Source organism: Morone saxatilis, unplaced genomic scaffold, assembly GCF_004916995.1.
Source record: "Morone saxatilis isolate NCDOM2014 unplaced genomic scaffold, NCSU_SB_2.0 Contig18, whole genome shotgun sequence".
NCBI lineage: Eukaryota > Metazoa > Chordata > Actinopteri > Moronidae > Morone > Morone saxatilis.
This window is the reverse complement of record NW_023339740.1, coordinates 15,246,923-15,273,746: the sequence shown is the minus strand read 5'-3', so window position 1 is coordinate 15,273,746 and position 26,824 is coordinate 15,246,923. Positions and strand designations below refer to the sequence as shown.

General features: G+C 42.2%; 1 protein-coding gene across 1 annotated transcript; it reads right to left on the bottom strand.

Moving 5' to 3' along the window:
* Positions 1-306: 306 nt before the first annotated feature.
* On the bottom strand, positions 307-25,179 carry wnk2 (WNK lysine deficient protein kinase 2). Its single transcript, XM_035662702.1, has 29 exons — positions 23,650-25,179; positions 19,361-19,533; positions 18,550-18,770; positions 17,608-17,765; positions 16,780-16,868; positions 16,351-16,570; positions 15,243-15,510; positions 14,615-14,922; positions 13,045-13,167; positions 12,539-12,571; positions 12,192-12,308; positions 11,596-12,015; positions 10,706-11,416; positions 10,377-10,426; positions 10,103-10,265; positions 9,895-10,011; positions 9,643-9,813; positions 9,427-9,469; positions 9,156-9,311; positions 8,096-8,967; positions 6,927-6,984; positions 6,747-6,811; positions 6,023-6,612; positions 5,681-5,913; positions 5,360-5,590; positions 5,069-5,167; positions 4,212-4,256; positions 3,775-4,097; positions 307-2,900 (listed from the first exon to the last, which is right to left on the bottom strand). Exons 1-29 carry the CDS (start codon positions 24,322-24,324, stop codon positions 2,604-2,606), a joined length of 7,029 nt encoding a protein of 2,342 aa, XP_035518595.1. The 5' UTR covers positions 24,325-25,179; the 3' UTR covers positions 307-2,603.
* Between the last annotated feature and the right edge of the window lie 1,645 nt (positions 25,180-26,824).

Sequence of the window (26,824 nt, the reverse complement as noted above, 5' to 3'; positions counted from 1 at the left end):
CACCCACACCGAAAAACACGTACGCACTTAATTTCCTACACAAAATAGAAAAAATACAGGATAAATAACTTTATCAGTAGTTCAACTTAATATGTGAGCTTTACTGTTGACATTGCGGGTCTAGTCAGCCCATGTTGCCAGGACTTTGTCACCACACTGAAAGCTTTTCATGCAAATGCAGACAATATTGGTTTGACAACTTCTGACGAAAGAGAAACACAGAGACAATCTGGCTTGATATGTTCAGAGTGCAGTGTGAATGAAACATGTACATGACTAATATTGTATGGTGTCAAGCAAAAATGAATTTATTATTTCTGTCTTCAAGTATGTACAGCTTTTGTGAAAGAGTACCCATCGGACGAGGTCAGGAAATGGTGGGGGAAACAGGTGATACAGCAAGCAAAAGCAATCATACACCTAGCTTTCATTGCAAGCATTAAAGAGATCAAAGACAGGAGTTACTGTGTAAAGCACAAAGAAAAAAGCTGCATAGGAGATGAGCTAAAAAAAAAATCTATATATCATCATGGAAGAAATTCTGCCTTTAAGACAAATATTCATTTCAAATCAAAATATTGTGCAAACATGGAAGGATTTTAGAAAGGGGCACTTCACCGATTTTACACATGAAATTCAGTTCACTTATCAAGAGTTGTACTACTTAGCCTGTGAAAACTGTTGTAGCCTATAATGTTTACTGTCCTATACTTCTGTGGCTCTGGCAAGAGTTTGAATATACTGAATTGTGGGAAATGTAGGTTCCAGCTTTTCTGGAGCAGAAAATCAAGATACGTTTGTCTGTTCCCTTTATTATCAGCCTCTTCTGAGTCACCCAACTGTATGAAAGTGCAATTCTGTAAAAAGCATGTTAAATTTGACCGGCCTATGATTTGGGAAACTGGGGAGCCACGGAAAGATCAAAATAACTGTTCTGTTAAGTTCATTCTTCAACTGCAATAAGCAATTTGTCGATAATAGCGCTCAGTAGTTTTGAAGTTTTGAAGAACTGACTCATTATACTCATCCTACTTCTTGACTACACAGATTTTTTCCACAGCTTTGTTTTTTGTGCAGAATACATACAATCATTGATGCATTCCACAAACTATTCTTCAGAGAGAATTGTAGAAGTTATAAAAGAGAAGTATTGAAAGTGAGTGATGTTTTTGAGGCCGTACTATTGAAATAACTGAAACTGTGATAGTGTAATATTTGCTGGAGAGTTGAGTTAGCCATAATACATAGAATTAGCTGTATGAGCCAGATGATCTTGTGAGGCCAGGATATAATAAACACAATTTAGAAAACCTAAGCATTGTACAAATAACATGTCAAACAGTGGTGGCTTCTCACATAATTCACATTCTTCAAGTGCCTCTAACATCATCATATCATCATCATTTATCAAACAACAACCAACCACACAGTAATCTCTTAAAAACCACAAAGGCAACAATATGTAAAGCTACAGATTGCATTAGTAGAGGTACGGTATGATTATGATTTTGACTCGTATGTTGAGTCCTTCAGCCCTCCTTGTCGTATGGTTTTCAGTGCCAGTTTTACGTAACAATATCCTCCTGTAAGTCACCACATTAACCTGTGCACATTCAGAATATCAATGTATTCATGCAGGCGGTGGTGCAGGTGGCAAAGCAATCCCATAATAAAACTTCAGTGAACAAGATTTCTTTTACAATCTGTGATATTTTATGAACCGCAACATGACCAGATTAGTGTTTAATTGTGTTTTGTCGTTAAATTAAATATGTTTCAATCCACATTCATTACTCAAATCACATAATTTACCTTTGAAGGTGAAAGCATATATAGAATATCTAGTGTCTGCTTTGAATCTAAATGCTTTTCTTCATAAAATTGAAACTGCAATTCAAGGCACTCTCACAGGTGTTCATCACCTGAAGATAAAATTCAAGTTCATTCAAATCTCTTAAGGATATTTCAAGCGCTTGTGCTGGAAGCATTTCACCGATGAAGAATGAAACCTATCCTTGGACTGAGAGAGCAGAATAAAGCAACCGGCCCTAGTGACCAGGATGTCAAGTCTTCACAGTGACGGCATGATGTTGGCTAATAAGGTGTTGCATTAAGACACATATCTGCAGCACCAACCTATGGATTATCTAATGTTAACTGTACAAACACGGGAGCTATGTACAGACTAACAAGAATTCATATATACACACGGCAGCTTAAATATTGGGGTGCTATGAGCAACACAAACATGAACTATTTATATAAACACAGCATGGATGAACAGTACATTATGTACATTCCGTGGGTGGTAAGGTACATACATAAGCAATGACAAAAATGTTAAGCCTGATTGGGCTAATTATACATATTTTAATGTACTACTACCATTATACTGCACTCGAGGATTATGTACTGTAATATGCACATGAGGTATGTTGATGCAAATGAAGCAAATAACATAAAACTCAGAAATGGAGACAAGTATGTACAAATGGTTAAATCCATGCTGGTTAAATATATACAGTGTATGCACATAAGACTGACTTGAGCTATCATGAGATTTCTTTTTGGTAACAGAATTGGAAGACACAATGCTACTCATATTAGAGAGTCCTGGCTTTGGGGTTGGGTGGCTGATATGATGGAGTGGTGCTAGGGGTGTCCTGGGCTGAGCGCACAGCAGGAAAGGCAAAGACTCCTGAAGTAATGGGGAAGAGAAACCCAGGCCCCTGGTTAACAGAGACAGGTGAGGACATGGCCCTGACTGGAGCAGAGGAGTGTAGCTGATAACAGGGATGGGGCCCTGTGGTGAGGCTGGTCATCATTGTTGACCCAGGGCTGTCAGGCCACGACAGGGGAAGGCTGCAGGCCTCTTGGCCTGGGGTTGTCCACGATGATACCTAAAAGGGTTATATAATAGGAAGATATTAAACTACAAAACAATGATTAACTGCATTTATATAATACATTACATTATTTAGGCAAACTCACAAACTATAGTACTGTGGAACTGCTGCCAAGTAACCTGTAGCACACTAAAAACTGTAAGCTGTACATTCTTCTGTTTTTTATGATTAGTTACTGTGTATGTGTGAGGCTACATTTGAGGACACATTTCAGACTAATGACCAGTTAATTGGGGACAGCTTGTTGCTCATTGCTGTTTGCATTTGGATATCTATGTCAATAAACTAATTAACTAACTAACCTTATAAGCATTTAATTGTAAAGCACACTACTTGTAATGAAAGAAGTATTTTTGCCAGTGAGATGGTAAAACACTGTGTGCAATATTGCTGCCGTGTAGGCATCACTTAGTAATCTTACAGTATGTGCTAATTAATATTCTTTTAATTTATTAGAATTATTATTTTTACATTAGGAAGTCGACTACAATCTGCAAGTGGGAATGCAACTCATGACAGAGTGATAGCAAATGATTGTATTTCCTGACTGCTGTAATCTGAGGGTATATGAGCAATTATAATTATCATAATAATATACCTATGTAATCATATGATAATTATTTCGCCAATTTCTCAGAAATTAAAATATTTTGTCAATGCCTATTCTTGTGTTGTGAAGCTCTGCAAGCCAACTTCTTATCCCAACTTAACTTATGTAAACCCTGTGGGTACATGCAAAACTTTATATTCTTCTCTAATCTTTATATACTCCATTCTATAAGGATTGTTTGAGATTTTAATAATTTCCTTTCTTATGACCACAGCGCTGATTGAACGCAAACTGGTATATAACTAGCATGAAACTCACATCTGAAGCACTCGTCAGTTGTCCATGTGTTCGAGGCACAACCTGATTCCAAAGCTGCTGCCCGCTGATGCTCAGAGAGTTAGTGCGCGGCCTGTGGGTGACAATAAGAACCTCTTGGGCCCAGTCGTCCATCAGCCGTTGCAAGTCTTCAGGCAGGTTGTGTTCATTAAAACTCATGGATGTGCCAATGTATGTGCCTGTCTTGTTGTTGCTGTTATTGGCCTGAGCTTGGGCTAGTCCCATCACTGGCTGATGAGAAGGTGGTGTGGCACCGGTAGGTGGCTGCTGTGATGGATTAAAAGCCCCTGGCCCGGCTCCAGACCCTGAGAGGACACACATACACACGTACTGTGACACTGTGTTTATTAAGTTGATTAAATTGATATAAACTAACATGAATTTAGTTGAATTTAGTGAGATGCTGTAATTCTACATACTGCTGCCACGCTCTTTGCCAAGACACAGTCGCTTCAGTGTTGACCCTGTAAGACAAAAAAAAACTTAAATCACAAATAATCCTTACCATAAGCTGGTAATAATGTTCAATAACAAGATGCGGTGCAAAATAAAGCTGCTGAATACTGCCACAAAAAAGGACCAATCTAAAACCAAACTAATAAACAACTTAACAAAACAATCAGTCCCCCAAACAAGACAGTTCATTTATCAGCAAAATCATGCAAGCGGTCAAAGTGCAGTGTTAGAGTGTTAGGGAGAAGAATAGGAGAGAGATCAGACATTTTTATAGTAGATTGGGGTGGGGCATGCAGGTCCATTGCCTAGTAATGCAGGGTGGATAAGTCATAAAAATGTTGTGTTAAAAAGGTGTTATGTGTTATAAGGTGAAAAAATAGCACAAGCTTCAGTAGGAGACACTTGAAATGTAAGATAATGCCCATTACTATTCAAATGAACCTTGATTATCCAAACCTCAAACTTCTGAAACAAGGCAAGTGTTCCAGTAAACAGGAATAATAAGGAAAACATATAAAAAATTGTAGTTGTCTTTTTTTGAGAAAATTGTGTTAAAAAAACAAACAAACATCGAATCAATCAAAATCTGTACTTCTTCAAAACATATGTTACTCTTCAGGGGTTTGAATAAGCAATATATTTCCGTGCAAGCAAAAATATAAGACAAAGGTAAGTCGTCTAAGGACGAGGTGAAGCAAAAGAAAACCCAGCAGTGTTGGAGAATAGACAGAAAAAAAGATATCAGTGAGCTAAAAGTGGACAAATAGAAAATATGGAAAACAAAAAAGTGAAGCTATGCTGGAAGAGAGGAGATACAAACAGATAGACAAAGACACAGGCCCACTGAGAAATCTAGCTCGTGGCTTGCTACTCGATTTATAGGTCACTCTCTCAGATGTTTGAGGGTAATTAGACCAGCCTGTAGAGGAGTATAATCAAAGAGGGAAGAAGACACCAGAGTAAGAAGAGTGCACACTGAAATATCCAGCTTTACTAAACAAAACACCACAAACAAGTGTTTGTTATTAATTCTCTGGTGAATGTTTACACTTTATTATTAGTGAAAAGACTGCTCAGCTAAGATGTTGTTTGGTGTGTTGCTGGTGGTCACCTTGTCCGGGTGGAGCTTGTGTGCCGGTGCCATCTCCATGTAGTCCAGCGTAAATATTATCAGAAGACAAAGAGCCCTTGAGGGAACAGGGCTGCTGAGTCTGCACAGGCTCTGAGGTCGAGCTAGGAAGGTGGCTGGTGCATGACCGTGCCCTACCGTGAGTGGGGAAAGACCCTTTGGCTGGAGAGCCATTTAAACTCACTGTGGGCTCACCTGTACCTGTAGCAGCACCTAAACACACAAGCATCAGAATGGTAAACTCCTAGCTCTTGCTGTAAATATTCAACTTATAGTACGGGAGATTCTGAAAAGGTTACTCACTGGATCGACTGGAGTCACTACTTTTGGTTGTGACATTTCTGAACTGTTGAACCAGAGGGCTGAGAAGTTTGCCAGGCTTCAGTCTGTGCTTGCTGGACCTCTTTCTTCGGCCGGCATGCGGTGTAACATGTGAGAGACCCAGGCCAGGAGGAGGGGCTTTACCAAGTCGCCGATACAGCAGCTCCACTTCCCCCCGCTGATTGGCCTGCAGCTCAGAGATCTCCCTCAGATGTCTGAGTGGATGGAAGCAGGAATATACTGTTCACTTACAAGCTAAATGACTAAATGTTTTCATGTTAAGACACAAAATAAGACAACAAGTGAACCACTGGCTATACATACTTCTCCCTGAGTCTCTGTAGTTCCCTCTTCATGTCTGAGTCCTCCATCTCTGAGTCATTATCGCTGCTGGCATAGGCCGAGCCGTGCACACCTCCATGCCTACTTGGGGAGTCAGAGCTCTGCACACTGCTGCTACGTCCTGACCGGCGGAGGAAGGCCACTGCCCTCTTCATGAGGTCACTTCCTCTGCGCTCAGAGCGAGTATGTTGGGATGGGGTGGCGGGAGCCAGTTTTGCAGGGCTGCTCTCAGCCCCAGAGTCGGAGGAGAGAAAACGAGCATGGATCGTAACATCAACAGGGACAGAGGGCGAGGTCAGGGCACGAGGCACAGAGCCCCGCTTGGCCATGGAAGGAGGTGTGTCCAGGTAGAAATCAGGTGGGGCAGAGTAGCGGCTGCAACGTGTCCTCTGTGTAATGTCATCTTCAGTGCTAACAACGGAGAAACGGCCAATTGTGGTGGAGGCAGTCATGGCCTCAACCTGAACGTGTTCTGAACTGTATCCTACAGGGTGTGCCGGTGAGGCAGCGCTGCTCCAGCTCCTTTGCTTCACATCTCGTCTGTTAGCCACCTCAGGAGGAACAGAGATTATCTGCCAAAAGCAAAGAACAAACTGGGTATGCACAGGGAACTGAATAATGCTTCCATCATGGCAAATGCAGCTGAACTACTCTGAAAGACAATTATTCTTTCCCCTTAAATGTAAGGAAAGTCTCCCTTTCGTACCTTAAATCGGCCTTTTGTTCCAGAGCAGGATGCAGAGTGAGGGACGTGTCTTCTTGACAAGGAGGCTGCAAAAAGTTCCACAACAATGAACACCGTGGCACTGCAGTAATCAACTAACGGTGAGACATAAGTTAGAAGTTAATGATGCCATTCTTATTGATTAGTGTCTGCTGTACATACCACACACGGCTGAGTCACTCAGTGTGCTCAAACTATCCATTCTCTCTGGAATTTGAGGCTAATAGAGGTGACAGGATGAGAGATGAACAAAACAGACACATGGGAAAACTACAATACAAACCATTAATCATTGTCCTATTATATACATATATATTAAATAACAGTTAATATTGCCTCAATGGTGGAGGCATGTTGACAATGATAAAAATAAATATTTCTCGTTAAATCTTACTGTAGCTTGTGTAAAAGGTGGTAAAGTTTATCTTCAAATCCCCTCATGCAACTAAAGTGCTCCGGCTCCTGGTGCCACAGGTGTGTGTGTGAACTGCTGTCATGTAATGAGTTAGTTTCTGTTCGATACTGGGCTTTTGCCAGCGCATCACTGAGTGAATGTTGTGTGAAAAGGGTTGAACTGTGCCACTCGGTACTGTAAAAAAAGCGCTTTGGGAGTTGGTCGGAAGACTAGAAACGGCGCTATACAAGTAGCCATGGTCCATTTACCATTTACATAGCATTGCCATATGTTCTTTGTACTCACCATATGAATGATAAAATGTTTGAACGAAATCAATTTACTGGTATAATATAGTTAAATACTGTATGTGAGGAGTCCTTCCCTACATGTAAATACTTTATAAACTGCATTATAGTTAGAGTATGCCAAAATATGTTCACTCTGCCATCACTCCCAAATGGGTGGACATGCCATTAGTTTAGTTGTTGTCATTAGTCAACACAGCATGACTACTTTTTCAATTAAAAGATTTGAAATGCACATAATTCACTTAATTCAACTTAATACACAAAAAGCAATCTAACCACAAGCTCCATTTAGTTGCTGTTTTGGAGCTCTCGATCATTCCACACAATCTTCCCCAGCAGATTAACAGTAAATACTAAATGGACCTTGTGGTGAAAGGATTCTGCTGTTTCAATGGTCAAGACTGAAACCTAAATCTTATTTTTTAAGCTAACATGGATGATATTCAATGACAAACTCCACCTGCTGAGAGAGATAGCGTGATTACCTTGTGGCAAGATTGTGTTGTCAGGTGCTGTTTCCAAGGTCAAGAATAAACTTTCAATGTCAAATGTAGGTAAATATACTGCACCTGTAATTTATATAAAACATTCATAAAGTTTGAAAGTTTACTGATAACTGTACTTACAAGTTGTTCTCCTGCCCTGTACCGTCCCTCCCCCATTGGCCCTGGTGTGCTGTTTCCTGACCCTCCTGTGGCACTGTCTGGACCGGGAGGAGACTGGATGTACTCGGTGCAAGAGCCTGGTGTCTCTGCAGCACTGCCTGATGGATACATGGGAGCATATTCTTGGTAGAGCAAGTTCCTTAGTTTCTCATCCAGTGTTTTTATGGTGCTGTCCACAAAGCCCCCACGGCCCAGCCGTCCTTCGCCATCTGACTCCCCGGGCCCTGCACCGTGCTGGGATGGTGCTGGGCTCTGGGGTAGTGAGGGCACTTTGGTCCCTCCCACACTAGAAAAAGGCTGGTGGAGCACCACAGGCTGCTGTGAGCGCTCGCTCCGTGCTGCAGAGGCATAAGAGATAGACAACGGCTCTTTGGCTGAACCTGGCTCCTGGAGTGGAAGAGGAGTGAGAGGAGATCCACCCTGTAAACCGCTCACATCCAAAGACAGGGGCATGACCAGAGGGCAACAGGGCACCTCGTCAGCCATAGAAACAGGACATGTCATGTCAGGCATCTGCTGAGCTGCGTGGATCGGGGAGATGGAGCCCAAAGGGGATCCCTGTGACTCATCAACTGGGAAAGACGTATGTGGGGATGAGGGGGGCAAAGTTTGAGCTCTGGCTGGCTGAGCCTGGTGAACGCTGGGCTGCACAGAGCTGCCGACAGGCTCCGCTGATGACACTGACTGAAGGGTCGGGGGAGCAGACACAGGGGGAGACAGAGTAGCCAAGAGAAGAGGGTCTGTGTTGGACATTATCGGAGGGCTACAGAATCCATACACATCGTATGTGAAGCCTCCACTTCCACCAGACATTGTGGAGGATGATCCCTCTTCTGCAGGAGGAAAAACATGACGTTAGAAAAATAAGTTTAAAATAAAGATTTATGTTTAACCTTTTCTTAAGTAATAATTGCACACAAAGGGCTGTAGGATGTCTTTCATTCAGCACCACAAGGTGGTGCTGTTGTTCCGTGAAGCACTCAAATTTTGTGCTGAAACTGCTCTGTAGAAACAAAGTCACCTCTGGATGGCCTTGCAGTGCCACTGTCAGCAGGCTGGGTAGTGACTGAGCTCCCAGGAGACTGCGTAGTTGTTCCATCAGATGGGGTCTCCTGGCTGGATGTGGGCGTCTCCTCTACAGGGCATATTATGAACCATCGCTTTCCTGTATGAAGAACTGCAAGAGTTCAAATCAAATTAACCACTTCTTTTTTACAAGTAAATGTGATATCGGCAAAAAGGATTTACTAGGCGTGCAGATGAATACATTTTTAAAGAAATAATTGCTTTACCATTCTGCTGGTAGACAGGCTGCGGTGCTCCAGGCTGCTGACTCTGTGGAGTGATAGTGACAGTTAAAAGCTAAGTCAGTTTGCCACTTGACACTATGTATTTATTCGTCTATGGCCATTTCCATGAGTATGTCTCTGTCCATGTCTAAATCTATGTATGAGCATGTGTAGTGTGTCAGTCAGACTATACTCATATCTATATCTATCCCCTTTTACCTCTCCTAGCAGCCCTTCAGAAATTTGGCATTGTTGAGGACTACAACTCAAGGTGGAGGCCCTTTCACCCTCCAAGTCTTCATTCAGCATGTCTTCAGCTTTATCCACAATGTCCTTTAGCTGGTCAATGAAGATCTCTTTCTCTAACAGCAGGATAAAGCCATTTTCTACCTGTAGGCATACAGTTTTGACGATGTTAAATGTAAGCAATTGATAACAAAAAAGGCAAACTGTTAAAAAGCCTAAACCAACCATGTAAGTAGCAATTTCCTCCGGAGCATCTCCATCCAGATCAAATTTAAATGTCACCATTTTGTGGTTGTGAGTCTCCAGCTGGCATTCCACCATTTTATCACCAGTGTTGCAAACCTGTGTGGGCAGGGGTTACACTTTACAATCAGACACATTAAGCTATTAATAAATTGTAAATTGTAACTTCAGTTGTCACACATTGACTCACATTGAGCATGCTCAGTTTGGGTTTGCTGGTCTTTTCTTGCCGGGAACGTGTGCGGGCAGACTTGCGGTGGTGTTTTCTGGGTTTTCCGTCCCCCTTCCCTCCGCTGGCCAGGCTCTCGTAGCCATCACTTGTTTCCTTACCAGATGCCACATCAGAGTTGAGACTATAAAGGGAAACGTTTAAAACAGTCTAGGCTGGTGACACGATTTCATCACACAAATTTATAAAGAGAATCTGTAAAGAGCTGAGAGTCAGTGAACAACGTGACACACACCTGTCATAGGCATAACTGGGTAAAGATGTGGGTTTGTCCTGAAGCACATCCTGAAGACAGAAAAAGTGGCAGGTGCAAAACAGTTAGGAGACCTAGTAAAGGTTTTATTTGACACAAAATGGATCATTGCAAGACTTGTGTTAGTGTTAATGTGTGCTAATTTATTTTGACCATAAAAGCATATTTTAATCTCAGGCGGAGAGGCTGGTTTCAGAGGCTGGAGGTATAAAACTGACGTGAACGTAATTTGAAAAGCAGCCTGTGGTTGGAACATGCTTTGTGAGTAACAATTAGATGTCAAAATGTGCAAACCTTGGCTTCATCCCTACCTCTAAAGAGGGCTCTTGTTGAAGGGTGCTAGATGCAGATGTCGACTCGAGGTTTTGCTGAGTTGTGGCCAGGTTGGCACACTCAGACAGTGAAACTGCTGTCTGGATGCCAGCAGGCTGCAGAACTGGAGCTGGGACTGAAACTGCGACAGGAGCTGGAGTATGAGCAGGGGCTGCAGATTGAACAGAGGATGGCAGCGTGACAGGGATTGGGGTAGAGGCTAAACCTGGGACTGAGAGTTTGGGTTTACCACTTGCAAGATTGTCTGAGCTCGTAGATGAGCTTCTTGGTGGTTCAAAAGTGGGACCTGATGCAGAGACTGGTGCTTGAACTGGGGCTGAGGCTAAAGCTTGCACTGCCATTGGAACAACAAGGGTTGAGGCTGATGTTTGAGGCATGGCTGCAGCTTGAGCTGTTACTGGGACTGGTGGTTGGTTTTGTGCTGCAACCAGAGTTGGAGTTTGTGCTGGGGCTTGAGTTTCGACATGGGCTGTAGCTGAGACTGAGATTGTAGCTGAGACTGGGATTGAGGCTGGGGCTGGGACTGGAGCTGCAACTGTAGGGGCTACAGTTAAGTCTAGGCTAGCTGCAGTAGTTTCCGCATCTACTCCACTTCCCCAGAGAGGAGTCTGAACAGCAGGCAAGACAGGGTGGACTGGAGCCAAAAGGTGAACATCTCCCAAATTCCCCTGTGGAGCAATCGTCTGCACCTGGAAAAAATAGCACATTGAGAGAATTCTTAATCAGTTAATACAAATATTGTTTATCTCTAAAACCCCAAACACATGCCCTGCATGCATTACACAAACAATTAAGACACATTGCCACCTTAGCACTACAGATTTCTCATGACCTAACCATTACAGTGAGAACTGAGTCACATATTCACCTGGACAGGCTGCTCAGCCAGTTCCTGCTCAGGGTGGGGGGCGGGGTATGGGGTGATTTGTACCTGGGAGAGAGGTAAGGGACGGGTGGTATGGAAGCTACCAAGGTTTGTCTGAGATGTAAAAGGGCCGCCCTGCTGCTGGGACACTGCAGGGGACATGGCCATGGCATGAAGTGGAATAGGGAGTGCCAAACTAGGCACGTGTTGAGGTGTGGACAGAGGGGTCTGAGGGGTGCCAAGAGTAGATTTAGAGGGAAAGGCAGCATGAGGGGTCAAAGGAAGGGAGGGGTGGTGGGGTGAATGTGAGTAGTGGGAGCTAGACAAAGGAGGGCCACTGCTGTAGGCACATGGCAAAGGACCTAGAGGTAAGGGAGGAGGCTTTATGCCCCCTGTTTGAGTAATGGAATATGGTGAGGGAAACTGGGAAAGAAAAAGGGAAAATGATATAAAATGAACAAAGACAACCAGTCGATAGAAATAGCATTCACACAGTCCCCTTTATGTATGACTCAACTCTGTAACCGATATTAACTTTTGTAGGATGTTTATATGAAATTTAGTCTCTACCTTAGTTTGATCTTTTGTTTCTAACGCACCTGTGTGCTGATCTGCAGGGGCAGGAGTGGGGGAGAAGCACTGGAGACTGACTGTGGGAAACTGGTAGGTAAGTCAGGAGGACTCAGGTGAGATGTAGGCTGGTCAGCAGATAACAGCTAAGAAAGGAAATCAAACATTTGTTTTTCACTTTGACTGGAAAGTATTAATTTTGTGATAGAAATACTAATTAATTCTAATTAAATTGACAAGATATTCTGGTCCAAAAGCTCCACTTGAATAAAAGTGAGCCGCAGGGCAGTTACACTCGATGTGATTCAACTTTTCTGTGTGGTTTGCAGTGTATGTACTGTAGCCCGCAGTAAGTTATGAGAGATGATGGCTCTACCTGGGGCAGGACACCAGCTGTTTGGAGATGGCACTAAAGAGAGGAAAGACAAATGGGAAGGAAACACAAACCACATGAAAAGCCATTCACATACACACACATACATATATACTGCACATGTTGATGATATACAGTTCACCATGAAGCATTTAAAAGGGGACACCAAGTGCACTTTTTACCCACCTCCCACACAGATGCCTAACAAATAGTGTGTTTTCAGATGGCTGGTGCCACTAAATTTCACATTCCTTTCCTGTTTGCCTCTTAACTATAACATACTTAAGAGTTGAGACCGAATGCACACGGTAGACTTGGTCATTCTCAATGTTATTCCAAACATAAAAAGTCATTGGAAACCAGCAACCAGCCACCCAAACACACTAACATGGTCTTGTCAGGCAGCTCTGACATGGCTGCGAGGGGTGACTTTCAAACTTTCTAATTTTGCTCTTTGTGTCTCACTACAGCTTTTGCCAGGGCCTGTCGCAGTTAGATGCATGCAGTACCTGCTCCTGGCTGGGTTGGGCAGTAAGCTGTGGCTGTGGAGTAGGGGCTGCAGCTGGGAAGTTCTGTGCTGTCTGTCTACTCTGGTGCACAATAGGGGCTGGCGTAGCCGGAGCAGAAACTGTCTGTCAGGAACACACGAGAGAGATCAATGGATCCTGCTTTTAGGTATTATATGACATGATCATGTTTGTATATTTGCTTCAAACAAAATCACACACACAAGGTTAAAATGTTCAGTGTGTCAAAGCGGGGGTAGTTATAAGCAATAAAGTAGTAAGGTTGGCAGGGATCAATAAGGCACACTAAAATGCGAAAGAGAAGTTATAGCGTTAATCTTTCGTCAGCCATACTGCCATACACTCTGCTAGCATATTATTTTGTAAGCTGGCACACTCTTCTGCTACGTTACAACCCAACCTATTATTTTGGATTTGGCAGGAGCAGAGAAGGGGCTGGCTTTGCTACCACCATGGAAAGGTCAGAGGAGCGAAGCAGCTGGCAATCCTGAAAGATACAGCAGGCTGCTGCTATGGCAGAACTAGAAAGAAGTCTACACAAAACCTACGTCTCTAACCTACCAGTGAATCTGGTCTGTCTTCACTGTTATATGGTGGTAAATACAGATTCCTGTCCAGATATGGGACATCAAGGCTCCTCCTCTTGTCTATATGCTCAACTACTGTGGAGGTAGTACCCCCAACCTCCCCGTGGCTGTGCATTGGATGATTAGAAGAGAGAGTGGGGGAACTGGTCCTGCGACTGACGATGTGATGTAGACAGTGGTTGAGAAGAGTGAGATCTCCACCTTCATACAAACTCCGTGGGAGCATAACTTGTGAGGGTGGGGAAAGATGTGAAGGTGAAGTCACCAGGGTTGGCTGAATGTTTGATGATGGGGAAGTGGGTGAAGCTAAAAGAGGAGATAGAGTGCTCCTTGCCAGATGAGGAGACGGGGGTGAGCCTGGTTTAGAGGCTGGATTAAACTGGGCGGACACGGAGAAAGAGTGCATATGTGTGTGTCCCAGAGATCTGCCTCCCTTTGTCCTATCCCCCAGGAGGAGAGACGTGCAAGCCTTGCAGTGGCGGTGGTGCTGTGGGCTGCGTGGGACACTCAGACGGACCTCTGAGGGAGGTTGTAAATTCAGGGGAAGGAGAGGTGAATTGAAATGACTTGCTGAGTCATGATGAGGAGATAATAATGATGGATTCTGGGCAGAGGTAGAGGACTGGTAGTCCGTGCCATGCACTGAGTTCTCTGTGCTATTTGTTGAAGCCAGATCCTGTGACGGACACACACAGGAGCTTGGATTCACTGTCTTAGTGAGACAGTGTGACCTACACCGTAACATCTCCACCAAGGAGGTGCTTCCACGCCTAAAACACACTGTGCTCTCAGCGCTGAGCAGGTTGTTATGGCATACAAAGGGATCACTGTAGTGACGCTGATCAGGTATCATTCCAAAAAAGAAAATAAAAATGTTGTTATGTCAGGAAACAACAACAACAGCAAAAAAAACGAAATGAAGGATTAATAAAGTTGCCACAGAAATAAGAAATGTTTTCACTCACTGTTTGAGACTGATAAGGCCCCTGGTGCAGTTGTGCAGCAGGCTGCTGATAGGCCCCAGGATGCAGCTGACCTGTGGTTTGCTGGTAGGGTCCCTGGTGTAATTGAGTGGATGCTTGAGTGTAGTTTTCATGTGAGGCCTGTGCTGTGGGTTGCTGGTAGGGCCCCTGGTGCAGTTGAGGGTCAGCCTGTGCAGGAGGACTGTAGATCATCTGAGCTGTGGAAATGGGCTCTGGAAGTGACTGGTAGGGGCCATTTTGCTGATTGTTTAGATCATCTAATTGCATGGCAGAGCTCACCCCACTGTCAGCTGTAAAAACAGAGTTAACAAAAAATTATAATTCACCACGATGCCCTGCAGGAAGGACAGACACTGAGGAAGGGCAGGGTGAGAAGTGGAGTAGCATCTTATTAAAATTCAAAAGCTGGGTGATGATATCTCGTTGATGACTAATAGGTGTTACTCACACACTGCAGTCGCCTTTTCTCTGTTTCTCTCTTACATTCACAAATACCAATTTAACCATTTTAAGTCATAGTCATAGTCATTTCCTGTTAATGGTTGAGTGATTGGTAGAGGTTGTATCATATACAATATATTCATGTGTGTTTCTAGTTGCAAGTTCTCACATGTGGCAGACGTGGTAGCTGGCACGGTGCAGATCAGGGTCTGCTGCTCCACCTCTTGATCCTCATAATCTGTCGTAGCTAATGTGGCTGCCTGTGGTACACTGGTACCGGGCACCTGCAGTAGGTTCTGCTGCGTCTTCTTCACAGCTGCCTCACCATTTCCTGGCGAGACAGTCCGCTCCCTCCTCCACTTGATAAGAGCCACGCGGTCCCGGATGGACTTCCCAACTATCTTCACATCGCAGTCCAAGAAAAAACCTGATTCCACCTGGTATAATAAATAAAAAATATCTCCATTAAATGTTTCCCTTGAACCACGAACAACTGCCTTTTCATGCCTTCTCATACGTTTGCATGAAAGAGCAAAAATCAACTGATCAGTTGCTCTAGTTTCAATCAATACAGTACAGTACATGCCTCAAGTTTATCCTTACAGACATGACCACTAACCAACTCGCAGTTACATTACACCTAATTAAAAGGGGCAGAGGTTGTGTTCCAAAGTAAAGATGACTGTGTTATTACAAGACACACATACAGGACATAAAGGAACCACCCACAGTATAGTGGAATGATACTACATAGGAAATATTCCACAACAAGTTGTCCTGATATATCAAAGCCATCTCGCATTACCTCCGCTACGTCACTGTGAATTGTTTTTTCTTTTGTTTTTTCAAAGATTTTTTGTGGCCTGTTTAATCCATTGTTAGGCCTGTTTTACCAATGAGAGTTAACTGGTGATGTAACAGAAAGCAGCAGTATTGTTGCTTTGGTTACCTGCACCTTAATTTTCCTTACTTTTAACTATTTTTAAAGTGTCAATAGATTTTAATAGACACCTGCCAGCCAATCAGAAAGGAGTGTTTTCCAAGGCTACAGCCGAGACAACAAATGAAGCCTGCTTGTGGAACACAAAGTACAATCTGACCAATACCAACAAAAGCCTAAAGGTCTAAAGAGAGCAGGTACATCCAAACCAGTCTAAAGAAAAGGGGATCAGTTATTTCCTTCAAAGACCTGATTAGCCTCTCATTGCTACCCAGTTAGTAAAACATAATAATAATAATAAAACTAAATACAATGATTCTTTCACTAACTCAATTACCATTTCTTGGGCAACGACTTCTGGGACCTCGCTCACTAAGTCAAAGGTAAACTCAATGGCACCAGTGTCCTTGTACTTCCCCTTCAGCTTTTTAGGATCCTCGACCCACAGCTTCAGAGCAATGGACGATTTCTTTCCATCATCCTCTTCATTGAGCTCCACCCTCACGCCTGTATCCTCCGCAAAGAATGCATGATTCAGGAGGTCCTTGATGGAGTACCTGCAGAAAATACACAAACAACAGCTACTGACCTGCACTAAAGGTCAGTATGACAGTAAAACCTAATGATGCACAACACACAGAAACATCAACTGTGCCAGAGCCAAATACTGGCATCAACGTCACAGAAACAAAACAACACGGTAAGGATCACCCTCTACCTACAAAATGTGTTACAAGCCCTGAGACACTGTCAAAGGTTCACTTACCTTTCTTCCCATCTGTGACAGATACATTCCCCGATTATTTCCTTAATTTCTGGGTCACTGACTTTACTGTAGCTAGCAGGTTTCACCCCCTGCAAAACAAACCAGCATGTCTCAACGCACCAACTGACTCAAAAAAATATTACTTAACGTGTGACTGCATAACAGGGGAAGTAAGTTCTGTCTGCAGTGTCAAAAAACATTAATTATAGTCTCTCCAAAACACATTTCTCCCAGACATCTCAAGTCTGGGGATTATTAAGCTACTGTTGTAAAAGAGGACTTTTGGAAGAGTTTGTTGAGTAATTAGTCATTCCAAAAAAGAATGGATTATAATTATGACTGATTAATTGTGGGGAAAATGCCAAACATTTGCTGGGTACATCAAAATTATGCAACCCCTGAAAAAATAAAATAACACATACTTCTTCTTACATGTTAAATCCCTAAGAAATAACTGTAATGTATTGCTGCTACAGCCTTACTTGCTATTGTATGACCATTAGCTTTGGTGGCTAATGTTAGCAACCTATGCATTAATATCCCTGAGTTAGTTCTCTGACTTTATGACTCTTCTGTAACATTTAGCATTTTAGCTAGCATTTGGCATATTAGCTAAGTGACATTTTAACCAGAGTTTAGCATTTAGCATTATTCCTTCACTGTCACTTTGTGGCTGCAAAAGTAAAAAAATTAACAAATGATTAACAATGATTTTAAAAATATATATATAAATTATCTTATTGTCACAAAAAAATAAGAATGAAAAAGAAATGTGTGGTCTTCAAAAATGACTTGAAACTGTCATAAAAACTGTTTAGCAAATCTCACACTTGTGACTTTGCGGTAGATCTGAGCAGCATTTTGACACTCAGAATAGGGGTATTCTGAGGTGGCCATCTCCAGCATACACATTCCAAAGGCGTAGACATCCACAGCCTCATCATAGTGCTCCTCATACATCTCTGGGGCCATGAACTCTGGAGTGCCTGCAGAATTCATGCAAGAGAGGGAAATTAATCATAAACTCACATCCAGCGTGCTTCATCCTGTTTCTGTGGGATCAGTGCCAGTTTCAAGTACTGAAATCCAACACAGCTGCTTAAGATGCTAAAGAATTGTCTAATCACTCAAATGACACAAATTTCTTACATTTATTCAAAATAAAACACACAAATGTTGGATGTTCTGTGCAACTTTAACACAATAATATGATATTACTCTTTCACAAAAATATGTGTTGAGTCATGATTCTTTAGCCTTAAACTATTTGAGCTAACTTTGACCAATCATTTATTGATTTTCAAGATTAAACACTATGTACAAATACAGGCTGTGACTATGTATATATTGGCTGTCAGTTGCCAAGATTGTGTACCTGGAAGGATCTAGTCACTGCTGACATACCGAGCTAGTACCATTTCAAATGGCCTATCGGAAAACAAATTTTAAACCCACCCAAGTTTATCACAATTTAGAGTTTAAAGCAGCTATGGTCAATATTTCTCTATTAACAACTGCTCCCATGACATTGGACTTAAATTCTTCAGGTTACCAGAATCACAATTCCAAATGAATGATAATGTTGCTCTGTGTCTGCTGGGTGCATGAACCAAGTTTGCTTTTAAAAGGTAATATGTCAGCGTGTGTTCACGATCAGTGTTCACTGTTTCCCCTGAGGGCCCAAAAAATCTGCAATTGCAGGTTTGAAATAAATATTCTGTTAGTCACAATTCAATAAAACAGAGTCTTGTCAACTAGCTGATAACTAACCAATAACACTTTTGGCAAAGGAGGCCCTCTTCAGTGTTGCCAAGCCCAGGTCTCCTATTTTGACAGAGCCTGTAGGACCAGTGATGAAGATGTTGTCACACTTCAGGTCTCTGTGGATGATTGGAGGAGTCCTTGTGTGGAGGAAGTGGAGGCCTTTGAGAATCTGCCTGCACCAGCTTCTGAGAACTTTAGGCTTCATCACCTTAAAACGCTTCAGATACCTACAGGAGGATAAATATACCATGATTGAGATGTTCCAGTTGTCCCTAGGTAAAGGCATTCGCTTTTTAAAACACACTGAAAGGTAAAAGACAAATTGTTGTATGAACGTTTTTTCCTACTAGTCTCTGTGTTGTGTTGCTTATTGCTATTCCATTCATCAAGCATCAGCTGTAAACGCACACACAGTCAATATGAATCTCTGATCAAACTAATCTCCTCTGCCAAAAAACTTTGTTTTCCCATAACTGTACATTTAATCAATCAATTAGGTTTTGAGCAAGAAAAACAAAATGAAATTTTTTAAGATGAACAATATCTTGGAGTTTCAGTCTCTCTAACGGTCTAGCATTAGATGCACTGTAATGGTCTCATTGAATGGGTATGAAACTTGATACACATGATGTAGACAGTCTAATGGTCATTACTGTAAGGTTGTCTTAAACTGACTAATAGAAGCAGTAATAAGAGATTGATATTTGCATCTTATGATCATTGATTTACAGTCAAGTATAAAGTACGCATATGAGCTAAGATGGAGATACAGAGATATCTCAAACACACCAATAAGGTTAAAAAAAATTTTACTCACGTTTTTAGTGTCCCTGAGGTCATTAACTCTGTCACCAGAACAATACACTTCTTCCCTTTAACCGGTGATTCCCAGAAGTCATAAAATCGCACGATGTTGGGGTGCTGGAGAGCCTTTAACATCTCTGCCTCCTCCTTGAACCTCTGTCTCTCAGCTTTGGACAGTTTCCGTTCCTAGGGAAAATGGAGGAAGACAATTCATTTTCAAAAATGAGATGTAATCGCCCACTCAATTTTTTTTCAGTATTCTGGAGCATTATCAAAGGAGAAGCTCCAGCAGTGGTCAATTTATCTAAATTTAACAAGTTTGAGGGGTAGTGGAGGAGGAAGGAGGGGCTGAATCATAATCATTTTCAGTGTTTTTCTTATATAAAGTGGTGATAGAAGAGATACACCAGTAGTCTGGTATTGCTTCAGGAGTGTTAGAACTTCCTGTAGCTCATGTTTAGGGTGAACACAACTATGGCATTTTGAGTGGGTAAACATGGGGGTCTAAACCATTTACCCTTTACATCACTACTGTGTATAAAACACACAGCTCACAACTACGAGTGGAATCCTGGCTACGTTTCCAGAGGAAGTAAAAGCCTTATTTAATCTGGTGTTGTGATACAAAGACACATCTGTCATGACAGATAAACAAAATATTACATTGCATTTTTAATCAGTAAATGTCACGTGGCGGAAAAAAATTAAAAAGACCATTAAGAGTTTATAATGCCGGGCTGGAGATAAATTATTTTCTCATGGCCCAAAGAATCAAGACCATCAAGAAAAACTATCTTTGATATAGTTTCTGTGTACAGTTCTTCAGAGTTAAAATATTACATCTTTGGGTGTACAAGCCTGAGTGAATCTGTGTATACTAGATCAATATTTTGGCCCCTGCCTTCCCTGAACTGTTGTATAAATAGTAAAACAGCTGACAACGATCATCCTCTACATTTCTGTTTCTCTCCAGTCAGCATGACAAATACAACCCAGTGGCTTCAGCCACGACAAATGCTACATGACCTCCAGATTTTTCTCTCCTGTTGTCTTGATATACACATGTTAATGATAGTGATGAGGGTGCATTTAGTGTTTTAAATGAACTCAATAACCCACTGTACATCTCAACATTGATTATTGACTGGTGCTGGGGAATCAGATTTCATTCACAGCCCATCGCAACCTATGCAGTGTGCAGCCTAATGCGTCTTAGATTACGTACAGCCCTGTGAAGGATACACCTTATGCTTTACCTACCTTTCATAATTCTGATTCTTAATGAGAACAAATATTACAGTTTGCTTCATCTCTCTGTCCATATTGTCCAGTTTTCTAAGGCAGTTTACATACAGATCTTTCACATTTCTTTTTCAGAGAGAGGATCTAAGCAGGGTGTGGCACTTACAAGACAGAATCTGAATGAAAAATGAGTAAGAAAACCCATTAGCAGCACCGATATTTGTATCTAATGGGCTGTGCAGTGCTGAGGACACAATGCTGCAATTCATTTAAATATAGAACTCTTGTTTTGCTGTGTATCAAATACTACATGTCTTACATGCTGTCCTTAGCTGAACCCACCCTTTCCCTCTCTCCTCGCTCTCTGTCTTGGTGCAGAGGCCTGCATCAGCAGGATTCACTCTCCAGACGCATCTGTGTGGTACAGTAATACCACAGGGATATAAATCCATGTTTAGCATTCATTACTAAGCAATCAAAAAAGTCACATAATAACGTAATAATAATAATAACAGTGAGACGCAATTCTCAAAGTGCTAGTGTTTTGGCATTTTACTAAATGTTGCATCATTTGCTAACAACTTGCTCTGTTCGATCATCATTCAGTGGATAAATACAGTAACAGTCTGGTTTGCTCGATATCCAGGCACCAGCTCTTCTTCAAATCTGATTTATAAATCTTTTGTTTGAGTGAATATGTTTTCTGCTGTCTCACTCTTAGTCTTACACACACACACACACAGCATACAGACAGTGAAGGCACACAATTTGAGTTGCAGTGGCTTTTTCTGAGCCCACAGACACAGAAGCTCTGAAGGGCAAGGCCTCTCCTCCAGGGACAGAATGGTTGAATCATCACTAGATCTCCCCTAAGAACCACCTGCTCAGACACACAAATACATGCACACTGCACACATGATGTCAAGATCATCATGCATGATATATGCCATCTGTCCTCTTCAATTACTGATGTAGAAGTGTTCAAAAATACCAGTAGTTTGGTTCTCTATTTACAGATGACAATAAAAATATTAATTCCTAATGAAGACTAAAGTTATTTTTTTACTCCTATTGTATATAAGCAATATAGAACATTATTTAATACTGTGTTATTAAACTGAAGTTACAAAAGCAGAGATCCAATGCTGAAAAGTGGGATGTAACCAAGAGATGATGTATTACCCTGTGTGCAATCAATTGGGGGCTCATTTTGTTAATTCCCGCAAAGATTAATTGAAGTTCCACATCCCAATGGGCTTCTTTACATCTAGATTATGGAGCTAACATTAACAAAACTTCAGTTTCCTTGCCGCACTAGAATCCAACAAAAGCTGTGAGATAAGTACAACCTAATAGTGATTTAAGTCTATGTCTGAACCTGTTTAAGTTGGCCTGAAAGGGTGAACCTGGATTCTCAAAGAGCAGGAAGACAAAATAACCATCAGTTCTATTTGCTCTGAAGCCACACTAAACCTATGAACTCATGCTGCAGGGCTGTGCTTCGAAGTCACAAACGTTATTCTCATCATGTTCATAAAATGATGTTGAGGTGCTGATTCAGCCTGAAACGGACAGATTTTTTTGCTCCTAGAAAGAGTTAACCCCAATATACAAATATCCGCCAGTACATTGCCTACAACAGGAAAGCAGTTAATCAAAGTTTGGTCAAATTATTTGCTGAAAAGTTTTTAACTTAGTTGGTTGTTTAAATACTTAAAGCAGTACAATAAACATTCCTTTCCAGGAACTCATATTGTAAGATGTTAATTATCTGTTAAATCAGTGCCTCCAATTCCCAAGGAAATTAAGAAATGTTCCTCACATATCAGAAACTTTAAAAAGGAGACACACTAATGAAACCTAACTGTGTGCATGTGTCCACAGTGTGTTCTGTTTAAAAACCAGGTGACTGTGCGTCTGTTTTTATTGGAGAATACTGTATAAAGGTATTTATTTGCTCTGGACAGACTGCAAAAGCTTAGCACATTTTGAGCCTTGAAAGGGCAACCACTGTCTACAAGTCTGTCTGCAGGTTAATCTGTATATCACATGGATAGCATTTAAACTGATCATTAGATTACCACATACACAGATTAGAGATACAGTAAGCGCTCACTGGTATGAAGCTTTGTGTTTATATTAACCCCCTGCTAAAATTCAGACTAATTACAGTGTCTACAGTTCATCTGCTCACACTGTGCATAAGGACTGAAAACTGTTCAGGTGCAAGAGCAGAATGATTGAAATATAATTAAATTATAATTCAAATCAAGACGAAAAGGAGAATACATAGAAAATGATGATGATATTTAGGCTAAGAGTTATGAGAGGGAAAGTTGGTATGAGTGCTGACAAAACGACGGACTGAATGGCTGACACTCCCTGTAACAATACTCAGATTATTTTCCTTCGTTCCACGGTGGGAACATTTCAGTGATGGCTCATTAACACAAACGTTATGGAAAACAGAATGGGGTAACAAAGTATCTTATCTTCGTGCTGTACGGCGTTACACCTCAGCAATATGAGATCATAAAAACAATAGAACAGAATATTCTTTTGATAAAAATACTATCATCAATAAAGTATGTAACACAAATGTCTGTATAACTGCTGACTATCTAATCTATTTGAGTCGGTCCCTGGATGACAAATGGCTGAACCTAGTAAGAGAGGAAAAACAAAAGAAAACAAATGATAATACAAATAAAATCTGACAATAATCCATATTCATCCTGCATGTTAAGGCTCCTATACGCAGGTGTAAAGAGCCATGGACCCTTCATTAACAATGTTTTACCTGAGAGACCCTGGCATTTGTTAGGTGTCTGGATAGATGACCAGAAGACAAATGTACACATATCACCGTTACAGCTTCAATGAATGAATGAAGTTACTAGAGCTTTTCTGAGGAAACATAATAAACCCAGAAAGATCCAGATGTTGGTATACTGTGCATAAGGCTGCACCCTGACCAAGGATTCACTTTCTGGGCTATATCCCAGACAACAGGCCTATTATGGCGGATTGAGGTTGCACTTGGATGATCTATCAACCCACCTGGAGTTCACACCATGCCACTTCGACCCAGGTGTCGGTGTCAAGACCTTTATAGACGGTCTTGAAGGACCCTCTTCCCAGCTCTATGTCAAACTTGAGGAAGCGGCCCCCAGGTGAGGTGGACACAGCCTTCATCCCGGGCTCCTCTTCGTTCTCGTCACTTCCTGCTTTACCTGTGACATCCGAGGGCACGACCTCTGCCTTTGGCTCGGTTTCGCTTCTCTCCCCCTTCTCCCCATCGGTGCTCACGCTCTCAGTGGCGCTGTCCTTCAGCCCCACCTGGCTTTCCGGGCTCGAAGTCTCCCGGAGGCCCAGCCGGGTTCCGTGCAGAGCCCGGGTCAGACTCCGATCGACGATGGTCCTCAGGTCTATGGTGAGCACCGGGCTGCTGATGACACACTCCGCCGTGTCCACCGGCTGCTCCTCGGAGTCTGACACCCATAAGTTGCGCCGGATGAACCTCTGGCGGATCAGCCCCTGGTAGTCTGTGGACGGGTACGCGCTGGGGTCACTCGCTCCTCGCAGGGCTGCGTTTTGGATGTTGACATTGTGGTCCGTCCCGTTCTCATAAACAGGCCTATGGGCATTTGCATTAATGTCCGAGTCTAAATTGGGTGCTGAGGAAAACGTGGATCCCAGTGGCGGATCTTTTCTTGAATCGTCCGCCGAATCCATCCTCAGTACCTTGTTAAACACTTAGCAGCGACATTGTGTGGGGGTGATGATGAGCATGCTGCTCTCCCGGTGGTGGTGGTGGTGGGAGAGAGTTGGCTGCCTACCTGCAACACTCGCATGCAGTGACGCAGTTCGCCAGCTCGGGGTGTATGGCCTTATAATGCCTTGAATTTGTTTAGGACACACAGCATCCCCCACAAAATGTCCAGCTCGGAGGATGCGCGCATTGCTCCCTGCCGCCACCTCACGCCCCGGTCCACCTTGCTGCAATACAGCACAGAGCTATATTCAAGTTAAGCCTGATGTCATTGCCAGTTCAACCTATGAGCTCACGGAGACAGTTTCCTCCACATATTGCATAATGTCCCTGCTCCGGCGCATGATAGAGTGTGAAAATTGTTATTTGTTCCGCAGATAAATCAGTGGCCTCCTGCGGACAGGCCAGGATGTTTAGGCTGTTCCGCGCATTAATCCCCCCAAAGACACATCACGGGACGACCAAGTGCGCAGCTGTCATCCCCCTGTAAAGACTCGGCTACCCGGGCTCTGGTTGATGCAAATAAATCGCAGGTGTTCCGGGTAAAAAATCTGAATAAGTTCCCAGAAGTGTGAGCTCAGCTTCTCTGCATTGCTCCTTTAACTATATCCGCACGTACTTATGTCTCCCCTCCATGCCGTTGTCCTGGAGCGGAGCGCAGGATGGACAGAAGCGCTTATCAGATTATGCCCACTGCGGCACAGTTTCCCTTCAGGTTGGAGCAGGCGGCTCCCGGCGCATCTCTTATCCAGCTGATACGGCTCTTGTCTTAATCTCTTTCAGGTTTTGAGAAAACTAGAATATTTCACGGCACAACCCACGCCCCTAGCAACAACACGTACCCAATAAGTCGGCACGCTTTTAGGCGGCACCCTCAGCCTCTCCTGACACAGGCTGTGTGGACCACACCACTGTCCGCCCTCATCGTGACGCGCTAAGCTTCCAATCGGAAGATGTCTGCTAAAACCTGCCAACCAAAAGGGATGCTGCTGGGAATTATGGGCTACCGGATAAGACGCACAGGACCGCATCTTAATGTCCATCCACATGGGCCGGTGCAAGGAGGCTGGGCAGGAAGGCTGTCTAAGTTACATGCTTTACCTGGTATTATTCTGCGTTTCACTGCATGCCGTGTTTTCAGTCAGTCTGTGTTTTATTCCTGTATTACATTATTATTATTATTACAGAAGAGGGCTTTTTGTGTCCATTTTAGAGGTAGTTATAGTTTATTAAATCGCTGCACACGTGCTGCGTGTTGTCTGCCCCTATATATCCCATTTTACATAATTCCATGTGAGTTACTATGTGAAATTAATTAATTTAACATTTTAAAGGCTACCTTCAGATCTTATTATAACAAGGAAAACAAGAAAAAAGTCCGTTTAGAAAAGGGACATAAGACCTGTTAGACTGTCACATTTTTAATGTGGTCATTTTAATGTAACATAAGCCAGTTTGATTATGTATTCATTATATAATTATGATTATGTCATCACTAAAGATGCAGATAAACCCACAAAGACTTGAGTAAAAGTGCCTTGTACCCTGCATCACTCCCTTTAATATATTCAAAAGTTCAAATACTGAAGGAGTTTCCACTAATGTAAAAAGAAAATATAGTTTATCATATGAATTATAATTTCTAATTCTGATAACAACATTTCCTCTCTGCATAATGAAGAAAGGTGATAATTAAATCTATAAAGTAGGATTGTGTTGTCTAAAAACCTTCCTCAGTTGCAGTCAGGGTGGTTTTGGTTAGTGACAATGTAGTGATGCAAGTATTGATATGTTTTTTTCCCTGTTGTGTACTGCACTATAGTACACAATAGATAAAGTAAATACATGGAATAAATAGCTGTTTTTAGAATTATGGCTGACACAAAGGTCAGAGATGGAGGTTAGGGGCCATATTGTCATTCTCTGCCCTGTTTTAGACTTTAGACACATTTATTTATTTAGACTATTTTTACTTGTTGTTTCATTGATTTGTTTTATATCACAGACTCATACAATTTTAAGTGAGGGAAAAGAGATGCTAGGGACAAAAACCAAGAGGTCAAAATTCTCTCTTAAAGTCTCACAGTTTTACTCCTTTTCTTCAACTTCAAGGATGAAGTTAAATTTTATGGGGTCAAGCTTTTTCCAAACAACGTCTGCCCAGATCTCCAGGGAAACAGTGGAAATAATAGGAACCAGTTGGTGGGCGCAGTTTACAATGTGAAACCATGAATGGGACTATTGGTGTGTCTGGCAATCCTTTTCACTGGGTCTTCTTTTCTAGTGACACTAAACCTTGTGTGTTTCACTGGAGACCTTTTCAGTGTCCATACAGCAGTTTTTTGCTTTGTCAACTTTGCTTGAAATTCATGTAATCTTAAAGGATATGACACACAGTTTTAGTAACATACTTGTAATACTATTACCAGTCATTACCACTCATACAAGCTTTTTATCTGTAGT